The sequence below is a fragment of the Zingiber officinale genome, chromosome 8B (genome assembly GCF_018446385.1).
Source record: "Zingiber officinale cultivar Zhangliang chromosome 8B, Zo_v1.1, whole genome shotgun sequence".
NCBI classification, from domain to species: Eukaryota; Viridiplantae; Streptophyta; class Magnoliopsida; order Zingiberales; family Zingiberaceae; genus Zingiber; species Zingiber officinale.
Genome location: NC_056001.1, coordinates 8,690,327 through 8,711,605, shown reverse-complemented (window position 1 = coordinate 8,711,605; position 21,279 = coordinate 8,690,327). Strand labels below are relative to the sequence as shown.

General features: G+C 39.9%; 4 protein-coding genes and 1 long non-coding RNA gene across 5 annotated transcripts; 3 read left to right on the top strand and 2 right to left on the bottom strand.

Annotated features, from left to right (window-relative positions):
* Window positions 1-189: 189 nt before the first annotated feature.
* Window positions 190-4,228, top strand: LOC122013474 (V-type proton ATPase subunit E-like). The gene is made up of 6 exons (XM_042569754.1): window positions 190-347; window positions 2,149-2,249; window positions 2,460-2,616; window positions 2,905-3,101; window positions 3,992-4,091; window positions 4,193-4,228. The coding sequence occupies exons 1-6, from the start codon at window positions 246-248 to the stop codon at window positions 4,226-4,228; spliced, it is 693 nt and encodes a 230-aa protein (XP_042425688.1). The 5' UTR covers window positions 190-245.
* A 789-nt stretch (window positions 4,229-5,017) lies between these two features.
* LOC122016867 (allene oxide cyclase, chloroplastic-like) lies at window positions 5,018-6,177 on the bottom strand. Its single transcript, XM_042574298.1, has 3 exons — window positions 5,925-6,177; window positions 5,718-5,839; window positions 5,018-5,602 (listed from the first exon to the last, which is right to left on the bottom strand). The coding sequence occupies exons 1-3, from the start codon at window positions 6,175-6,177 to the stop codon at window positions 5,201-5,203; spliced, it is 777 nt and encodes a 258-aa protein (XP_042430232.1). The 3' UTR covers window positions 5,018-5,200.
* Window positions 5,446-6,311, top strand: LOC122016868. The gene is made up of 2 exons (XR_006121213.1): window positions 5,446-5,587; window positions 5,666-6,311. It is a non-coding gene; the product is annotated as an uncharacterized LOC122016868 (long non-coding RNA).
* A 2,130-nt stretch (window positions 6,312-8,441) lies between these two features.
* On the top strand, window positions 8,442-9,778 carry LOC122016866 (probable membrane-associated kinase regulator 2). The gene is made up of 2 exons (XM_042574297.1): window positions 8,442-9,497; window positions 9,582-9,778. Exons 1-2 carry the CDS (start codon window positions 8,481-8,483, stop codon window positions 9,696-9,698), a joined length of 1,134 nt encoding a protein of 377 aa, XP_042430231.1. The 5' UTR covers window positions 8,442-8,480; the 3' UTR covers window positions 9,699-9,778.
* A 795-nt stretch (window positions 9,779-10,573) lies between these two features.
* LOC122013473 (anthocyanidin 5,3-O-glucosyltransferase-like) lies at window positions 10,574-12,068 on the bottom strand. Its single transcript, XM_042569753.1, has one exon. It carries the CDS (start codon window positions 11,990-11,992, stop codon window positions 10,574-10,576), a length of 1,419 nt encoding a protein of 472 aa, XP_042425687.1. The 5' UTR covers window positions 11,993-12,068.
* Between the last annotated feature and the right edge of the window lie 9,211 nt (window positions 12,069-21,279).

Below are 21,279 nucleotides of genomic sequence, written 5' to 3'. Positions count from 1 at the left end.
AGATACGCAAGACTTCCGTGACTCGTACTCCTATCGGTTGATCTGGGACGCTATTGGCCTTTTAAGATTCACGATTGAAAAGAAAAGGACATGGGATCGAATTTTGGCCCGACTTGCCCTTGTATATATCGCAATCCTCCACGTCGAGCATCACATTGGCTCTCTTCTTTCTTCCTCGTTTCTGGTCAATCGGGGAACAACAAACGATCAAGTGGTATTCTATTCTCTGTTGGATCTACACGAAAATGAACGACCCGGATGTCTCCAAGCAGATCCAGCAGATGGTGCGGTTCATCAGGCAGGAGGCGGAGGAGAAGGCCAACGAGATCTCTGTCTCCGCCGAGGAGGTGTGCTTGCTTCCTTTGCAATGGTCATATTGTTTTAGTATCTGTAAGATCTTTCATTTTGTAATGTATCCAGTGCAAGAGGTGTTAGTAGATCTGTTGCATAATCTAGGAAGAAGATTAACGCACACACATTGCTAATTGAAAGAGGTGTTAATAAATCTGTTGTCGGAGATAAGATGACCTGAGCTGATAATCTCATGTTGCCAACGGAGTTGGTTCTGCCAAACTTCCAATGATCCGAGTCACATAGTCAATGTGGTACTTAGCATAATCGAGAGTCGATCCGAGTTTGCACCCACCCCTGTGCATTCACGCGTGAGAGAGTCTCTCACTATGCATATGTCTACAACATTAATACATGTGTCATAATTTAAACCAACAATAAAGCCAAGAGACTTCTAATATGAAAATAAACTTATACACAATAAAATCTCTTCATCACCACCTCTTTATTCCATTCACATTTCCAACATTTGTTGCATGATCCATGAAGAATATTAGCGTGTCTATATGATATCATGCAGAAAACCATTGATGCAGCAATGAACAAAGTTGGGAACCAGGAGCCTACTGGCCCTTTAACCAGGATCCTAGCTAAGCATTGCTCAACGACATTGAAATCTTGGTAATCCAGCATCTTCTGAAGTCAATATGGCTCGAAAGCATTTAAAATTGCCTCGAGAGATCATCAAATTCTTTGTGTAAGTTTGAGCCCAAACATGGAATTGGTTGACATTTGTAAAGCTACAATGCAAATTGTAGTGACAAATACATCCCCAATCCATCTTCCTGAAATGAAACCACCTTGGAGAGTGCTTGTCACTGCAGTTAGAGGACACTTTCACAAGCAACTTTGGGACCCAATCCATGCAAGAAAATTGGTCTGAAGTCTGGTAATGCAATCTCCTTGGAGTTATACAGATGTACGAGTAGTTGAGATGGGTAACGTGCATCAGTAATTGTAAAATTCATCAAAAATTTGAAAGATGTTGGCTTAAGGAAGGTCCAATTATATTGGTTGATTTCATGTCTCAACCTTTCCCAGCTCAGGTTTTTAACTGGATCCCACCTGATTAATTTGTTCTTTGATCTCAGTGGCAATGAACCAAGCTTCTAGGAAGCCGGGGATGACATCCTGGAATAGCATTTGCCAACTGATGGGAGAAAACGTTGAGCTTCTAACTCTCTAGGATATCTACCAGAGAGAGTGCCATTGGGCATATCCAAGTTAGCAATCCAGTTCTTTTCCTGTGTCCTTATGGCAACCGCATGGAATAATCATTACTTTCAGCTTCTGCATACAAGTTCTGCAAGCATCTAGGTTGTGATCTCATTGGCCTTTGTTCCAGGACCAATGTACAGCATAGGACATAGCTTGAGTATTTCAGCTATTAGTTTTTGAGCAGAAAGTTTAAGGTGGAAGAAGAGTTGCATGAGTAGCAAGAAGCACCCATGTTAACCTGTCAAGGAAACTGTAAGAGTCATCAGATAATTCAATTTCAGGCTCAAATTTTTGAGAATTGCATTCTAATAGGTAATCCGTCATCTATCAAGTCAAAAACTTTGGTAGGATAAGATAACGTCATAGTTTAATTCCATTCTTTTGATCAAGAGAGTACACTCCTTTTTTTCTTTTATCATGAGATTGTGTATAGAAAAGTGCTTATTTTGTTTGTATCCAATTTCATGTCATTCTTGTATGGCTGTACTAATTGTCCAATTTTATCCAATTGCCTGTTTTCTCTGTGAAATACTTTCCCTTTGCTGAACTATTTTTTCTTTACTCTTTTGGGTGTTATAGGAATTCAACATTCAAAAGTTGCAGCTTCTTGAGGCTGATAAGAGGAAAATCAAGCAAGAATATGAACGCAAGCAGAAACAAGTTGAGATTCGTAAGAAAATGTAATGTGCCTAACCTCTTTTTAATGCAAAATCTTTCTTCTTTCACTCCATCTCATGGGTTCTCACTGTGAGTAACCTTGTTCTTATACATTGAAATTACATGGTTTGTACAACAAATACTTGTGATCATGCTCTGGCCTTGTATATTGCTGCTTTGCCCATTCATCTGATTTACACTCATTTGACATTGTTAAATATTTTTCTTTATAGAGAGTACTCCGTGCAGCTGAATGCTTCTCGTATTAAAGTTCTTCAAGCGCAAGATGACATAGTCAACTCCATGAAAGAATATGCTGCAGTAGAGCTCCTGCTTGTGAGCAACACCCGTTTGACTTATGGAAAACTCCTTAAAGACCTCATTGTCCAGGTTATTAGTGTTTAGATGTTTCCGTTGTACCCAGTCTCTGTCAACCATGTTCATGTTTAGAACATATAGATGCTGTATGGTCTTCACAACATATCTTCATAAATAACGGTTGCATTGCCTAAAACAATATCTGTACTACTGAAACATGTGCCCACTCAAGAAACATTTTTGTTTGCTTACTGGTCATACTTCTGCTCAGCACGAATATTATGTTGGTTTCTTTGTATTTGTTTATTCATTTTTTTTCCTTATATTGGAACAAAAATCTGACCATTTTTTGCCCTTCAGAGCTTGCTAAGACTCAAAGAACCAGTTGTTCTGTTGCGCTGTCGCAAAGATGATATTGAACTTGTGGAATCTGTTTTGAACTTAGCAAAGAAAGAATATGCAGACAAGGCTAATGTACCACCTCCTAATATAGTCTTAGACAAGAACACTTTCTTGCCACCTTCACCTAGTCGTGAAAATGCTCATGGCTCCTATTGGTACTTACTCTCACCCATCAAGGTTTATTTGAAATGAAATCTTCGAACTGTTTCACACCATTTTAGGACTGGTATCAACCTTCTAGATGGAAATTATGTTCTATTTTTCTTTTAATATTGTGTTAATGTGACTTGATCTGGATGAATCTGAATGCTTTGTCCACTCTTTTGTTTATACTATCTCACAACATTGCATAGGATAGAGTATTGAATAGGTAAGGACCATCCTCAGATGGATTATATGTGATCTACTGTGTAGGCCAAAACTCACAAAAAATATGCAATAAAAGTGGTTCATTGTATTATTTCTGTGTATCAATTCTGGAAATGACTCGCCTTCTCTCATAGGATAGACAAGTTATTTGAGATCATGACAATACTTCCTTTTGAGATGTGATGGTGATCAATTTCCACCGGCAGTAAATCTTTGATAACCGGCATTAACAACATACTTTTACATACTGATACTCTTTAAGACCTCTCGGTTTCCTTTATGGAATAATTTTCTGTCTAGCATATCCTCTAGAGTTATGTCGCGAGTTGGGCCACAACTGTGAGTTCAGGTCACTTCACTTTTTGGCTGCTGGATGGTACATGCAAGCTTGTATCAAAAGCCTCATTTTCCATGTCAAAGTTTTTTAATTTGCAGGTGTCGAGGTACACTGTCCCTGAAAGAATTATAAGTTATAGTTTCATGGTTCAACTTTACTTCATGCCCTTCTTATCACATCTTTTTCTTTCTTTGTTGGGCTTATATTTCCAGAGATTTGTTACTTGCAATAACATTCATGTATTCTGAAAATCTATACATCACAATTTAATTAGTGCCTATGGCTGCTTATTTAAGATTTGAATGACAAGTTTCCAACTGATCTTATTCTGTGATTCAGCTCGGGAGGTGTTGTCTTGGCTTCTAGAGATGGTAAAATTGTCTGTGAGAATACACTTGATGCAAGACTTGATGTTGTCTTTCGGAAGAAACTCCCGGAGGTACTCACAGTTTTGACTGTTGACCTTTTAGTTTTTAATAAAACATAGATGGATCCAATTTGCTTAAGTTCACCGAAGGAATAACTTGAAATCTTTTGCAGATTCGGAAGCATCTGTTCAGCCAAGTTGTTGCCTAATCAACTGACTCATTTTGGTTATTGTGAATGCTTATCATGCAACGCCAGGCTGATAGTTTTCCAGTGAATTTGTTTTCAGTTTCTAAGAACTACAGATAAACTTGCAGTACGTTTTTCTAGAATAACATGTTGGCATCAATATATGTTCTGTTTGACTGTTTTATTTTGATCGATGGGCTTAGATTGGCTGTCTTCTAGTTGATAAGCAAGTATGGTTCTATGTTTGTCATACTCAGAGCATGGCAGTATTGTTTGACCAAGATAAAGCATGCTCGTAAAGAAAAGAAAGGAAGAGAAACCACATTAAAGCCTCCCCTATTGAGGAAGAAAAAGCAGAGAAAGAACCTCAAGTGACAAGTACTCAGGCGGCTATAGAGATGGTGAAATCCTTTACTTAATGTTGACCTCGCCTAATAAGAGTAATGATTTTTTGGTTCATTTTTTTATCGACTAAAAGATGGTCCATAATTAACTATGATTGAATCACGATCATAATTATGATCATATTTCCATCTAAGTTATAATTTGAATCGGGATTATTTCTAATTGAAGACTGCTTGAAGACCACCAATGATAGATGAATAGCCGGATTACCGGGTGCCAAATAAAGAGCAGCCTTCTAATCATAATTAGATTATGAACCATCCCTTCAGTTTTTAAAAAACGACCAGAGAATCGGATCTGGCCTACTGCAGTCTTATCCAAGTGCTTTCTTGTTTGAGAAATATTTTTTTAAAAAAAAGAAGGTAAATTATTTTTCTCACCAATGTTTCCACTTTTTAATCCAACAACCGAATAAGATGACAAATGACGAATACCTTCACCCATCACCGCCAACCCGTCTAGAATCCGAACAACCAAACAAGATTCTAAATGATATAACCGACAAATACAAGCAACATAACGTTTGCATTAAATTAAATTGGAAGTGGCAATTAATCCACGTATTTATTACTCAACCGGAAGTGCGCCTCAATTCGTATGGTTCTTGATGGCGGCGTGGGGCTCGGCGGCCTTGGCGGCGGGCGTTGGCTCCACGGCCGGCGAGGGCGGCACCGGTGTCCCGAGAAGCTCCTTGGGGAGGTCGGCGATGCCCTTGAGGTAGAAGGTGTAGAAGAGTTTGAAGGGGAACACGATCTGCTGCAGCTTGACCTGCCCGTAGGCACCCTCGAAGACGCCGGAGCCCCCCGTCACCGCCAGGTACGTCTCTTCGTAGGTCAGGTACGCCCCTTGAACCGAGATGTGCCCATAGTCTCCGAAGTAGAAGCTGTAGATGGCCTCGTACCTGTCGCCGTTCCTCTCTGGGACGTGTTGGATCAGCACGCAGATCCCCGCCGTGATCCCCAACCGCTTCTCCAGGTTCCCCGAGTACAACTATTTCAGCATCAAAAAATAAGAAAACTTAACATTAAATACGAGATCCAATTAATCTTTTAGGCAAATGGATTAATCGACGAGATCCGGAATCAAGACTGGAGCTCGATCTTGCCTTGTTACTGAAGGGGACGAGATCGCCGAGGCAGTTGACTTCCTTCTGGCTCAGGCGGAGGTAGGCGGGGCTCCCGCGATCGCGCTCGTTGAACTCGTACACGCAGAGCTCCTGCACCCTGGCTGCGGAGGTCTTTCCCAGTCAACGACCGGCCGTCGATCTTAGAAGCAACAGGGATCGGAAAAGGGGAGAGAAAACGGAGCTTACTTTGCTTGGAATCAGAGGGTGGCTTCTTCGCCGAGAAGAAGCAGATGGGGCTGATGCTTCTGCTTCCGATTAGAAGGTCGGTTCGGCTATTTCTGCAGCTCGAAACCTGAAATTTGGGGGATTTGATTCCGGGGATGAAGGAGTTTGCGGTGAGGTAGATCGACGAGGATTTACTATGTTGCTGGGTTTCTGGAGATGCAGGGAGATGGAAGTAAGGGGATGCGAAAGGGGAGGAGGAGTAGGAAGCCGCCATGGCAAGGAATGAGGCAGCAGCGGTAGGTGGAAGTGGAACAATTGGCAGTAGAGTTGCAGTGGGTTGTAGCACTGGTCATACGAGCGTAATTAATATTATTGCAATATGCAATATGCAATATGCAATATGCAATATGCACGGGAGACGCATGTTGTTAACACATGTTCTTTACCCGCCCAAAAGCCAACGCTCTCCCTCGCCCAATTATACCCAAATTATATGGAATTAATTTAAATACGTAAAAAAAATAAAGGTGTTTGCGCTGCAAATTAAAACATAGTAGAATATGTTTTTTATCGCCCGACTAAACTCTATCTTACTAAAATATATTTTATATAAGAAGAAGATTAATAAAAAACGGAGATAAACACTATAAAGAATATCTCTAGAGCAATTGTCTTTTTTAAGTTAAAAAATACATAGATATTTATTTTATCTAAATTATCAAAACGTCATTAATTTTAACAAATGCGCTGACCACGTGAAGCATTTCCGGAGCACGTGCATTCGTTGTTAGATCCATCCAGTCGAACAGATGGAAGCCCAGACACGTGTAGATCATCCACGCCGTCGTGGATCGCCTTATCAAGCTTTAGATCAATGACAGCGACAGTGCGGAATGGACCTCCCACGCATGCACGCCAACCCGATCCGTGGATTTCTCCATCAAAATTGCTGTGATTGGACTCCTACTTATAGCTTCAAAGAAAAATCTGTGGGCATCATCAATGCTGTTCAGTCACAATCAGTGTTAGTCCTTTTAGTTTCCATTTAGCAAATTACTATCCAGTTCAAACTGTCCAGTTTTAAACAGAAGCAATGCGGATATACATAACTACGTAAGTCTGCTTCATGCTTCCTACCAAACCATATACAACCGTATAATCTGTGAAAAAATCCAACGGGAAGGTTGCATGCCTTTGTCGCCGCGCGCTGCTCATCTTTCAGTACTCATCACATCGCCTCCGTCGTCACTTGCAGAATGGAGGAGGTCTATGATGATTATGATCGTTACAGCAGCCTGTCACCTTCCTTCTTCATGCGATATGGAAAACTACCATAGCAGTTATAAGCGAGAGTCGATTTGATTTACTTTTCGCGCGCGCGCCGCTACGAGTTATCAAATCCATTCTTTTCTTCTTTTGTTTTTTCGCGTACGGACTCAATCATGCTACGACAGCACACTGAGACTTCTCAATTCAAGACAATTTAATGATCACACTTTGGATATTTTTATTTAATCTATGCCTGCTTTCCCGTACGGATCATTCTAATCATCCTGGGACAACAAGATATATACTTTGTTTTCCCTGCTTAATGAATGAAGATTTTCCTACTGTAGTTAATATCGGAAATAACCAGTCACTATATCTCTCTAGATCTCTACGATGAATTGCTCGACTACCTGTATTTTCATGGGGTTTCATCCGCCCGTCCTCACGGGCTGGATCAACTGATTAGGTACCTGTAGTTTATCAATGAAGTTATGAAGTCGAAAATCGTTAGTTACACTCGGAGATAAAATCCTGATCTATTGTGTCAAAAATTCTTTCGACCTTCAGTAACTTATCCTGTCCAACATTAATCGTGATTTATTCTCTCTGAAATTTTATGGGGCCAGAGTCAGGAGACCGCTAGGGTGACGATTCCACCTTTTACCAATGGTGTTTCATCCGCCCAAGCGCCGTCTTGCTTGAGAATCGATGACCACCGCCTGAACCCTTTTATGCTCAATCACCGCGCTTAGATCCATTTGCAGCTCCGACACAGCTTGATCGATCACAACTCAATTCTGTCCGTCCTGAGCTCCGCCCGTAGTAGTACTATAGCAGCTACCACCATCGATTGCTAGATGCCGGCCGTCAAATCTCCGTGCTCCAAAGCAAATGTCAACATGGCCATGTCAGCATGCAGCATTGACTTGAACTAGTGACCGGCGCTTTCTCTAGGTTACTAGACTACGGCTGCATCCACATGGGAGTTTTATCTATAATTTCATCAGAGTTTCTCGATGAATGACAAGTTCCAAATGGGTGCGATTCGACACGGAAGCAATCGAAAGCAGGGCACCTGCGCATGTCCTCATAGACAGTAACGACTAACAAGCCTCTGCCTCAGGACTCCAGTCAAACAAAAGCTCCTCGACGAATTTTTGTCGTACTACGTCGCAACAATGACGTGACTGCTACTGCTCTGTTTACAGCCACTGTTAACGTCGACTTCAAGGAAGGCAGGGGCCAGCGAGTTTTTATCCAACGAAGCTCACTCACAACCACGCACCGTCACTTCCCACCTCCCTCTTCATGGAGCTCCGCGGCCTCCACCGGGCCTCCGTCGACGGCAGCGAGGACAATGGCCCCTTCTTCGACCTGGAGTTTGCCTCCGCTTTAGTCGAAGAGGAAGGTCTTCGATGGAGCGATAATCAGAAAAGAAATGCGGGGGCCGCGACACAGCTCGCCTTTTCCAGCAGTTGTAGTCTCCGTCGTGATCTAGCACTCTCCTTCTCTGCCTCCCGAGGCCTATGCTTTAAGGGACACCTTGTCACCGTCGACGCCTCTAAATCATCATCGAAGCCCCAAGTTCCCGCGTTTCTTGTAAAACTCAGCGCATTTAAGTTGTGGTTTCACCGGCGGTCGAAGTCGGCCTCGCTGGAGACGAACCCAGGAGGCTACCATCGGCCCCCGTCGCTGTTCCCGGAACAGAGCAATTTTTTGTTCAAGTTTAAGGTGGAGGATGTGCCGCCGCGGGCGTCGCTATTGGCAAAGGACAACAGCTGGAGGAGCTCCAGCAGGAGATCCGCCACCGCCTCGCCGACGGGGTCAGACAAGAAGAAACTACCAAGCCCAAGCGACATGCTCCAAAGGTATCTGAGCAAAATTAAGCCGCTTTATATGAGAATTTCGAAGCGGTACGGCGAGAAGCTCCGGCAATTCACTGTGGCTCCGAGCTCCATCGGCGGAGATGCAAAGGTGAGGCCCGGAGCCGGCGAGGGTGGGAGCAACCAGACTAAACATCAGTCATCCTTTGCACCTACCCGCTTGAGGAAGAGCCGGTCGACGTCGGTCACGGGGTCCGTCCGCTCGCCGTTGGCGACAGCTCAAAGACGGGACGACTCGTTTATCGAGCAGCAAGACGGGATCCAAAGCGCCATTGCCCACTGCAAGCGTTCTTTTAACAGAGGTAACGAAGAGCTCGTTGCCGATTGTGTCTCGGCGCTTGGTTTTACGACCGTTTCGCGCCCAGATTCAACTCGGCGTGCAGGCTCCTTGCCGCTGCTGACGCGGTCGAGGAGCGATCCCGGCGACGGGAGGTCGGCAGAAGTAAGCAAGAAAGCGTAATCTTCGTCCGTTTGCATGCATTTTATCATGGCGGGCGCGGATTGATATCAAGGTCCGGTTTTGCAGAGCACTTGCGGATTTGTCTTGGATGGAGTTAAAAAAAGAGGTCTCAAAGCTCCTTTAGCTTTTGCAAAAGCTGTCGTCCAGATCTATTTGTGTTTAGCGACAAAAACTGACGAGTAGTATTTGTACTTGCTCAAGATCCACCAATTGTTGCCTGCTATCTATTTATCATTAATTAGTTCGGCTCCTCTGTTCTGCCATGTATCTGCGAGTTCATTTGCTGCTAAGTCCAACTCCAACTCATATCTTTTTACATCATTTTATGAAAAAAGAATCCTAAATACTTTCCAATTTAACACTAAAATTTACATCATTTTGATGCAGTGCAGCACCATCTGCACTGTTCACTTACACCAAAACGGTGCAAGTGCCTTTTTTTTTTATATATAATATATTATAATATTAAATTTATATTTAAAATATTCTTAAATATTATAAATTAATATTATTTAATTTGAATTTATTATGTAATTTTTTTATATTATAAATTTATATTAGTTATTAATTTAAATAAATAATATTTAAAAATTAATTATTATGTACCATAAAATTATTAATTTTCATATTTAATAAATTAATATGTATATTAAATAATAAATTATAAGATAAAAAAATAGAATATTTTAAGAAATATTTCTTTTAGTATAGAAAATGATTGTATTGATTGGAGTTGAAAAATTATTTGATGCTAAAATGACACTAGATTGATGTTGAAATAACACCAAAATAAATTTTATGATCTAAAGTTGATAATCAGTTTGGTCAGTTGAAGAAACGAATCCGATGTTTGGCTGAAGGCACGTCTGGTACTTGTCGGCCTTTTCGTAAGAATAGAGTTTTCTTTTTTTTCCCCCTTTAATGGATTAGGTTTTGCGAATTTCTTCTTTTTGTTTTTTGCTTTATATTTTTTTTAGATAATAAATAGTTATTTAAAAATATAAAAAAATATAGAGAATTGAAGAAAAAAAAAGAAATGTATTATAAATATTATCTAATTAGTCAACGCCACTTTGACTTTCTCTAGCAGTCAATTCCAGTATAGCCAGTTGCGACGACCCCACTTCACGCCTCGCTTCCGCCGCTCTTGCCTTCATCGCCGCCGCCCGCTTCCTCAATTCCATCCCTCCCTCCGACTCCATCGCCCACCTTAGTTTCGTCTCCAACTGCTCCGCCGTCACCATTTCTCTGTCGTACTCCTCCATCGCCACCGCCAACTTCATCTGATCCACCAGAAACACCTTGTTCAATCGCTGTTCCGCGTACAGCGGCCACGCCACCATCGCCACCTCGGCGGTGATCGCCTCCAGCACCGAGTTCCACCCGCAGTGCGTCACGAAAACCCCCACCGCAGCATGATTCAGCACCTCCACCTGCGGGGCCCACGAGTTCACCACCAACCCCCTCTTCTTGGTCCGCTCCAAGAATCCGTCCGGCATCAGATCATCCAAGTCCGGCTCCGACGGAGGCTGGATCACTCCATTTACACTAGGCGGAGCACGGACTACCCACAGGAAACGCTGGCCGCTCCTTTCCAAGCCAGTGGCAATCTGATTGAGTTGATCCGCCGAGAACGACCCCATGCTACCGAAACAGAGAAAAATCACACTGCCGCGTGGCTGCGCATCCAACCACGCTAAGCATGCAGCCCTTTCGCCCTTTCTTTCTCCGATGTCTTCGCTCGCGTCGACGGCCAACGGGCCGACGCAGTAAACACTCGGCATCCGACGGCCCGGAACGCACAGCCCACTTCGAAGAGTCTGGACGGCCTCTGCTTCGAAGAGATCGAACGAGTTGATAAGGATGGCGTCGGCGTCGGCGTCGGGTAAGCGATCGAGCAGGCGCAGCATCTTCTTAAACATAACGTTTTCGCGGTTCATCATCGATCTGGGCATGTGGGAGGCCGGGACTGGGTGCATCCCCGGGTAGTGAAGCGGCGCATCGCCGAGGTCTCCGAAGCTGACGTCCATGGCGGCGTACATGGTCGGGAGGTAGAGGAAAAGGGAGAGGACGGAGGCACCGGAGGGAAAGAAGACGTGGGTGCGGAGTCCGAGCTCGGCGGCGACGTCGAGCGCATCTGTGCAGAAGAAATCGAGGATGACGGCGCGGACGTCGGGTTTCTGGCGATAGGAAGAGAGGAATCGGAGGAACTGGGGATTGTTCTGCCTGACGGGATAAATGATCGTTTCGTCGACGGATTCAGCCGTTGGCGGGAGCGGATGGAAGGAGATGGAAGGATGGGAGGCGGAAACGCGGGCGACGAAGGGGTCGAAGGAAGGGTGCTTTGTGTGCGTGTGCATGAGGACGACGGCGGCGGCGAAGTCGTGAAGGACGAAGAGCTTGGCCAACTGGACCATGGGAACCACGTGGCCCATGCCGTCCACCGGATAAAACACCACCGTCGGCTTCGTCGCCATTGATCTTGAACTTTGTTACTTTAATTAGGAGGATTATATGAGCAAGATCATGTAGACGCCTCTATTTATCGACTCCGACGATGAAGCTGGTCAAGCCGCCGTCTCTCGCTCTTTTAAAAAAATTGCGACTGTCTTTTCTTGGTCGGCAATAAAATGTTTTTTTATTTGATAGTTTTCTATGTATGTTTACTTGGAAGGAATAGTTAAAACTTTAACATATTTCAATATATTTAAATTTAAGTTAAACGTAATGGATTGCAAAATATAGGGCTTCAAAAAATATATTTCTAATCAAACAATTAGACACAGCATGAATATTTTAAGCCTTGTTCGAGTTATTGTTGGAAAATATTGATATTGGTGTCAATTCAATTTTTATGCTTTCCTGAATTAAGTTTTTAAAAACATTAATATTTGTATAAAATATTTCCAAAGATCACTCCTTAATCAGTTTTGGAAAACCTTTTTGAAATTCAAAAATAACTTAGTTACCTCTTAATTATGAGATATTTAATATTATTTTAAAAATAGTTCGAAGGTAGCCTACCACATGGTTTCCGAAATCACGATTCAGATAGCACAATCTTACGATCCGAAAATAATAAATCGCTCTTGGATGGTTTCGAATCATCTTTTACAATAGAGTCGAAGTAAAATCATTTGGATTGGTACAATCTTAGGTTACAAATGATTCTATGTATTTTTTTTTTTTTTTTTTTGTTGGAGGCTACTTTGTTAGCTTATGTTGTGATTCTTTTTTGGCCCATATGATGTCCTAAAGCATTAGATTTTATAATTTTATATGAAAATATAAATATTACATAGTGTTTTATACTAAAATGCTAGTTAAATTATTAGTTAAATATAAATTTAGACAAGTAATAATGTTATATATGGCGTCGAGTATCAACTGTACGTTTATTTAAAATTATGAATCTATATGAAAATAATTTTTAAATTTTTTTTTCCTTATTATTAATCATGTAAAATTATAATAATATCCAATCATAACTTTTTTTAAAAAAATGGTAGGATAGCCCGATTCTACTATTCAAATCGATTGATCTGATCACGTAACCCAAATCGATTCTACGAATTATGATCTACCTTCAAGGGAAAGTTACCTAATTTTTTTTTTTTTTTTGTTAATTTAGATATCCAACTCTTACAATCCAATTAATCTTTAAGGTGACCAACCCAACCTTATAAAAGATTCCCATCAAACATTAAGGTAAATCGAGAATTACATATGAATCTTGACAGAGCCTACACCTCATAAATTTAAGTTTATTTTTAAAAATGGTTGAAATGGATATTGTTTCGACTTGAAACTCTTGCTATGATGACACAGCGGCAGAAATCTCTCTTGACATAAAGAATGATAACATCGAAGCCTTCTCATAGATTTCTTCCCGTAGCACCGTGATTTTTTATAGAGATTAACAAACATTAAAGGTAATCATATCCAAAGGCACGAAGTTGGAAAGCGGGGAAGGTGGCAGTTCCGCTGACGAGATGAAGACCTCACTCTTTGCAAAACAAAAAAAAAATTAAGGGATTTCTAGTGTTGATGCTCCAATGCTCAAGTCAGAAACAGGAGAAAAAAAGTAAGTATTAAGGATAAAGATTTTTCATGTTTTTCTTTATTCTTGGCGTATCTTTTTTTATGTTTTTTCTATGATCCTTTATCTTTTCCTATTTAATGATAAAATAAAATTCCGCAACCTGCACCTCCATCCAATTTCTGTAAGACATTGAATGCATGTAACCTGGATCTCCTTCAATATTCTTTTTTTGCAGCATAAGACGATTGAATGCAAATGCAGCCATGGTATAATCTCCTACCATGAAAACTAATCGCATGGCCAGATAACATCCCTTCTGGAATTTAAGGACGGGGAAGACAAGAAGAGATTCATAGGTGAGAGAGAAGAGAATCCCTAGGGTTTCGATCTGAGGAGAAGACGGGTTGTACGCCTCGGTGGAACTGCCGGAAAAGATTTGTTGTCGCCAACCACCATGGTAGGCACTCGAAAGGGAAACCAGGATCAAGAAATTAAAAAATATAGAACAAAAAATCCTTTACCTCCTGATCAGACTATGGAAAATTAGGATTTTTAATTTCAAAATCTGAATGGTGAGAAAATATCAGATCTGCACGGTGGATATCTTTCAGTTGGACGGTCGGGGAAAATCATTGGAGTATTCGTTTAACGTCTCTTCTTACCTCATGTTAAGTTTTGTTATGGTATTTGGATAACTCACAAGACCAAAAACTAACTGATAAGCTTGAAAAGTTCTTCAAATGGAGAATTTTTTCCTCTACACCCCACAGAGAGACTGGTAACCTATTTAACCTTATTACAAAATGACCTTTCGAGTTCCCTAAGTATCGGGACGGACAAACTAATTGAAAACAAGCATAAAGAGATTCTTCAACATTAATGCAAGTGAACTAACGGTTAATCATGCAGCCAATAAGGTGGATATGTCAACACTCCCCCTATCCTCCAGATTTGGTTGCATTTAGGAACCTTAGTGATTTTAGACCAATCCTGTCTCGATGATGAATAAACAAGGTTTTCCGAAGTACTTTGGTCAGCATATCAGCCTTTTGATTTTCGGTAGGGACATGTATGAGCTGAATTTCTTTGTCTTTGACGGCTTCACGAAGTGCATGGTAACAAACTTTGATATGTTTTGCTCGACTAAAGTGAGTAGGATCCTTTGCAATTGCTATGGCAGCTTGGTTGTCAATCATCAAAGGTGTTGCTGCTTCTGGTGTGAACCCAATGTCTGATAGCAATTGTCGTATCCATGTACATTGATTTCTAGCGAGAGCTGCAGCAATGTATTCCGCTTCCGCCGTTGATTGTGCCACAACATCTTGTTTCTTTGTGCTCCAGGAGAAAGGAGCTTTGTTGAGGTAAAAGATATAACCAGAAGTACTTTTTGCATCCTCTGCCCCGGCATAATCACTGTCCGAGTATCCTTCCAAATTTGTGAAGCTTTCGTTGTCGCCTGTTGCAGGGAAGAACAGGCCCAAGTCCATTGTGCCTTTCACATACCTAAGGGCTCGTTTAGCAGCTGCCAAATGTGCTGAAGTTGGTTGACTCATGTAGCGTGAGAGAAGATTCACCAGAAAACTTAGATCAGGTCTGGTATGGGATAGATATATCAAACTTCCCACAATACCTCTATAAATAGCAGCATCAGGTTTTTCTCTTCCTGTAATAGAGGTTATTGCTCCTTTGTAGTCAGTAGGACAAACAACTGGGTTGGCTTCATTCATCCCGTATTTATGCAGTAGATCCATGCAGTACTTGGTTTGTCCTACAAAGGTTCCAACTCCCTTCTTTTGATGAACTTCCATTCCCAAAAAATATGTCATTAAACCCAAATCTGTCATCTGGAACTCCTTCATGACTGAATCTTTAAAACTTGTAATTAGAGACGGGTTGTTGGCAGTAATAAGCAAATCGTCAACGTAAACAGAGACCAACAAAACCTGGTTTTCACTTCTTTTCACATACAGCGAGTAATCGGCATAGCTTCGAGTGAAGCCACTTGCTGTCAGATATCTATCAATGCAGTCATTCCATGCGCGTGGCGCCTGTTTTAGGCCATATAAGGCTTTCTTCAGACGGTAAACTTTGTTCTCTTGTCCATTAACTATAAATCCTTCTGGTTGGTATATATATACTTCTTCCTCCAATACTCCATTCAAAAATGCCGTCTTGACGTCCATATGATGTACCTCCCAATCTTGGACTGCTGCCAAGGCTAAGATCATCTTGATTGTGTCCATCCTTGCCACTGGTGCATATACTTCATTGTAGTCGATCCCTTGTTTATGAGAGTATCCTTTTGCCACAAGTCTAGCTTTAAACTTGTTAATACTCCCATCTGAATTTCTCTTAGTTTTGTAAATCGATTTTACTCCTACAACACTTCTTCCAGCTGGTCAGTTCACAAGCTCCCGTGTATTATTTTGCTCGATAGATTTTAATTCTTCTCTCATGGCAAGCCACCATTTTTCATCCTTTGCTGCTTCAAAAAAGGTGGATGGATCTACATCCAATTGAGCCACATTAGTTTGGGCATATATGTCAGCCAGGCTTCGGGTTTTTCTTATAGGGGTAGCTGAATCATTTTCACCATCCGAATTCTGATCAGGAATTTCGTTTTCAATATTTTCTGGTGTTGATTCTGCATCGTGGAGATCAGAGTTTGCACCATTTTCTCCTTGATCTTCATTTTGAACAATTTCTGGAGCAGATGGTGTGATCACCTGTTCATTCGTCATTGCCCAGGAGGGAGTGGTTTGCTCCTTTGTCGCCTCTTGATCTGTTTTAGACAGAGCATTAAAAAATATAACATTAGAATTTCTAATACCATTTCCAATCCAATCTCACTCTTTGTCCTCCTCAAAAATTATATCTCTACTAATGATGATTTTTCCCCCAACTGGATCAAACACCCGATACCCCCTTATCCCAGAGCAGTACCCAACAAGAATCCCAATTTTAGACTTCTCATCTAGTTTGGTTCTTTTCTCATCAGGAACATGCACATGGCAAATACTGCCATAAACACGTAAGTGATTCAAAGATAATTTTTCATTATGCCACATTTCATAAGTTGTTACTCCATTCAATACCTTTGAAGGTAAAGAATTCAACAAGTACACAGCAGTGGAAGCAGCTTCAGCCCAACATTTTTTGGACAGATTTTTTTCAAACATCAAGCACCTTGTCATCTCGATGATCGTCCTATTTTTCCTCTCACTAATGCCATTTTGCCTGGTGTGTATGGAGCAGTGTAAAGATGAGTGATACCTTCTAATTTGCAATAGTTGTGGAGTATGGTGGAGATGTACTCACCGCCATTATCAGACCGCAATGCCTTTATCTTCCTTTCAGCTTGCCTTTCTGCAGAAGCTTGAAAAGTTTTGAATACATTGAATGTCTCCGATTTGTTCTTCATGAAATATATCCAACAGTATCGTGTGAAATCATCAATAAAGCTAATAAAATACTTACTTCCACTCCAAGATTCTTCTTTAATTGGACCACAGATGTCAGTATGAATCAAATCCAATTTATTCTTGGCTCTTGAAAAATTTTGTTTGAATGGAAGTCTGGTCTGCTTCCCTTTTTGACACGTTGGGCAGCAATTTTCCACGAATTCAATGTCTGGAACATCCTTGGCCATCCCATTTTTTTTTAATAATCTCAGATTTTTTATTCCATAGTGACCAAGACGGCTGTGCCAGAGTTGAGATTCTGCAGAAAATACCATTGAAACTTCTGCAGGTTGAACCGGATGAGTGTTGAAGATAAAAAAATTCTTTTGTTGTAGCTCACCATGAAGAACTGAGTGATTTCTTGGGTCTGTGATGTAAAGGTGAAGTCCTCGAACCAAGATTTCTATTTTTTGTCTCAGGATTTGCCCAAAACTTAACAGATTTTGGGTTAAACCAGGTGCATAGTAAACATCTTCCACAATCATGGGCTTCTTCCCTCTAGATAAGTATATGCTGCCAACACCCAGTACTGGAGTGGTGTGCCCTGTAGCTGACCTCACAGCTCTTCCTTTTTGAGTTCTAAAATTGAAGAGTAACGTTCTGTCACAACACATGTGGTGAGAACACCCACTGTCAAGAATCCAACCTTTTATCGATTGTGTGGTAGTTTCATCAATAGAGTATGTTATTTCCACAGAATCAGGTGAGGTTTCAGTGCAGAATGCTATTTCTAAGTTGCATTCTTCGTCAAACAAAGAAAAATCCACCAAATTTGCGTGTTCTTTTGCCCTATTTTTGTGTATACAGACTCTTTCAACATGCCCTGTTTCCCCACAGCTTTTGCAAATAGCTTTAGGATGGTAGAAACAGAATTGAGCTCGGTGGTTTGTCTTCTTACAGTGGGGGCAAGGTTCGTAGATTTCTTTACCATTTCCCCCTTTTTTCAGTGGATTTTGCTGCACATAACCTCCCTGGCTTGGAGCCTGCAGATTTGATGCTCCTCTGCTTATTGCTAAATTACTGAGATCAAGATTTTCTGCAGATAATAAGACTTCGGTTTTCTCGTGCACACCCTCCACCTCTGGGGGTCTGATTTGCATTCGTTTTTCAGAAGCTTGCAAAGCACTGATAAGTTCTAGAAAAGTGATTTGTTTCAGTTTGTCAGTTTCTTCTAAAGCGCACAACTTTGCCTCAAATTTATTCGGGAGACTCATAGTCGCCTTTTCTACAACCTTTTCTTCAGGTAATTCCCCACCAAGAGCTCGGATCTCATTTACTATTTCGATTGTGCGGTCATAGTAATCTTGAACAGTCTCCTTGTAACTCATCCGATTTGCTTCAAAATCTGAGATACGGTTTCGAATATGGATTTTCCGAATCTGATCACCACCTTCATGAATGGCCTTCAAACGATCAAATATCTTCTTTGGTGTGTTGCAGTTTGCAATTTTGGTAAATATGCTCTCAGTTAGAGCATCATGCAGAAGAGAAGCAGCTTTGTGTTTGTTGATGGTGTGATTTTTGTAGCGAAGTTTTTCATCCTCCCTTGCATCTTCTCCGGGTACTGGTAGGTCTTCTTCTTCTACTGTATATCACAAGTCCTGAGCACGCATGTACGACTCGATCTTGATGATCCATGAGAAATAATTCTTTCCATCCAGAATAGGTGGGCCTTTGTTGAAAGACATTTTGGAAAAAATGTGGAAATATTTGAAGAAAACTGATCAAATAAGGGAAAGCATAGGTATTAGGAATCGAGGAGCTCTGATACCATGTTAAGTTTTGTTATGGTATTTGGATAACTCACAAGACCAAAAACTAACTGATAAGCTTGAAAAGTTCTTCAAATGGAGAAATTTTTCCTCTACACCCCACAGAGAGCCTGGTAACCTATTTAACCTTATTACAAAATGACCTTTCGAGTTCCCTAAGTATCGGGACGGACAAACTAATTGAAAACAAGCATAAAGAGATTCTTCAACATTAATACAAGTGAACTAACGGTTAATCATGCAGCCAATAAGGTGGATATGTCAACAGTCGCCAACCATCATGGTAGGCATTCGAAAGGGAAACCAGGATCAAGAAATTAAAAAATATAGAACAAAAAATCCTTTACCTCCTGATCAGACTATGGAAAATTAGGATTTTTAACTTCAAAATCTGAATGGTGAGAAAATATCAGATCTGCACGGTGGATATCTTTCAGTTGGACAGTCGGGGAAAATCATTGGAGTATTCGTTTAACGTCTCTTCTCACGTTCCCGTAGACGACCTCATTTTATTCCAGATTGAAAATCTGATCACGATGATGTGGCGACAGAAATCCATCCTAATATAAAGAACAATGACGTCTATGCTCCAAAGTTATCTGGCGAGATCACTCCAATGTCTAAATTAGTTTGGAGGTTATATATATTTTGAGTAGTTAAGGGCTCCATTCTTACTTGCCTATGCATCAGATATCTTTGACCGCACAATAGCAAAAGGCTTGTTTGAGTTTATCATTAGGGAAGGAGGGAATTATTTGGTACGAAGAACCTTCTCCATCATTTTGTTCAGTTTGGTTTCATTTGTAAAAAAGAAATTTATTGATCATAATTTTGCAAAAACATAAAGGAAAAAAATATAATCGTTTGAGATTGATTTTATTAGAAATAATAATTTCTAGAGTACTCCCTTAGAGGTAGCTCCGATACTCTCTCAACCTCTAGACAGTATTAAATACGTAAAATTTCTATCCACTTCTATCACAAAATTTATAGAGTCATCGACCATCTCAACTAATCGTGGATAATTTTCCTATTAATTCAGGTATTTAATTATTTGAATCTAACTAATCTTAAAAATGATCAATTTATCCTATAAAATTTTTCCATTAAATACTAAGATAAATTTATAAAGTACAAATAAATCCTGACGAATGATCCAAAATGATTTTTGGACGAATGATTTGAATACTGCGAGAATATAACTCTCATTGCATAGGAGTCTTGTCTTACCAAACTTGCAGTAAGCACCCCATCTAACATTGTGTTGCACAACTTTACATTGCACTGTGATTTGTCCTCTTGGGACAGTCTAGTGGTTAGCACATGAGGTGTTGCCATCATGAGATCTGAGGTCTGAATCTTTGCAAAAGTCGAGGAAAACACCTCCTTTATGTGCTAGTCACTATTTCAAAGGTTAGTAACTGCTCATGATTTACCTTTTCCATATTGACCTTGTAACGGATTGACGGAAATACTGAGAGTGAACATATTCAATTTTTACCACCGTGATGGGAGAAGGGTGAGAAAGGAGTAATAAAATGAAGGATTAGGAACAACAACAACATTTAGTAAAGAGCTAACTTTATGTTTAGATTCAAGTGTAGATTTTGTTATGACATTTTTTCATTCATCGAATTCTTATCTTTACTTGACAGAATTGATACATGTAATAAAAACCAGACGAAACAAGCAACATTAGAACTCTAAATAAATTTTTATTATGATCCTAATATACCATATTAATAATATAAAAGTTTATTAAAACATCTAGAATGATTAGAACTCTAAATAAAATTTGGACAATGTTAAATAGCTAGATTCTAGCCAACAAATTTTTTTAATAATTTTTAGGGTCATTATATCTAATTTTTAGGGTAATATTATATTTTATGGGTCAATTATATTCTTTCTACCTATTTTTATATTTAATTTTCTAAAATAATACTTAATTAATTTTTATTAATAATACTTAATTATTTTTTAATTAACTTAATTAATTTTTAGTTAGATAAATTCATTTTTAGCCACCAAGATTACCAATTAAATATTTTGTAAACCAATTTATAGCATGAGTTGTATGATTTCATACGTATTGCATCAATTTTGAGGGGAAAAAAATAAATTTGAGTTTTCACTACTATTCTTAGACTACAAATTTCAAACCTCGCCTATACAATGATTTAAGATTTTTTATTTAATTTTTTTAATTTTATAAATCTCTCATAATTCTTACATTGGAGATACAATGAACTAAGCGATTATGAACGAACTTGATATTGAACTTGATAAAAATTTGTTTATGTTCTTTCAATATACACCATATTAATTAAATAAATAAGTTTAAATTATTCGTTAAACTAAATAAATAAACTTGAACAAACATGTGTTCAACTCGTTAACGTTTGTGAATAATGTTTATGAACCATATTCATTAATAAAACTCTTATTTAAATAAATAATAAATAAAATAATAAATAAATAAATTTGAA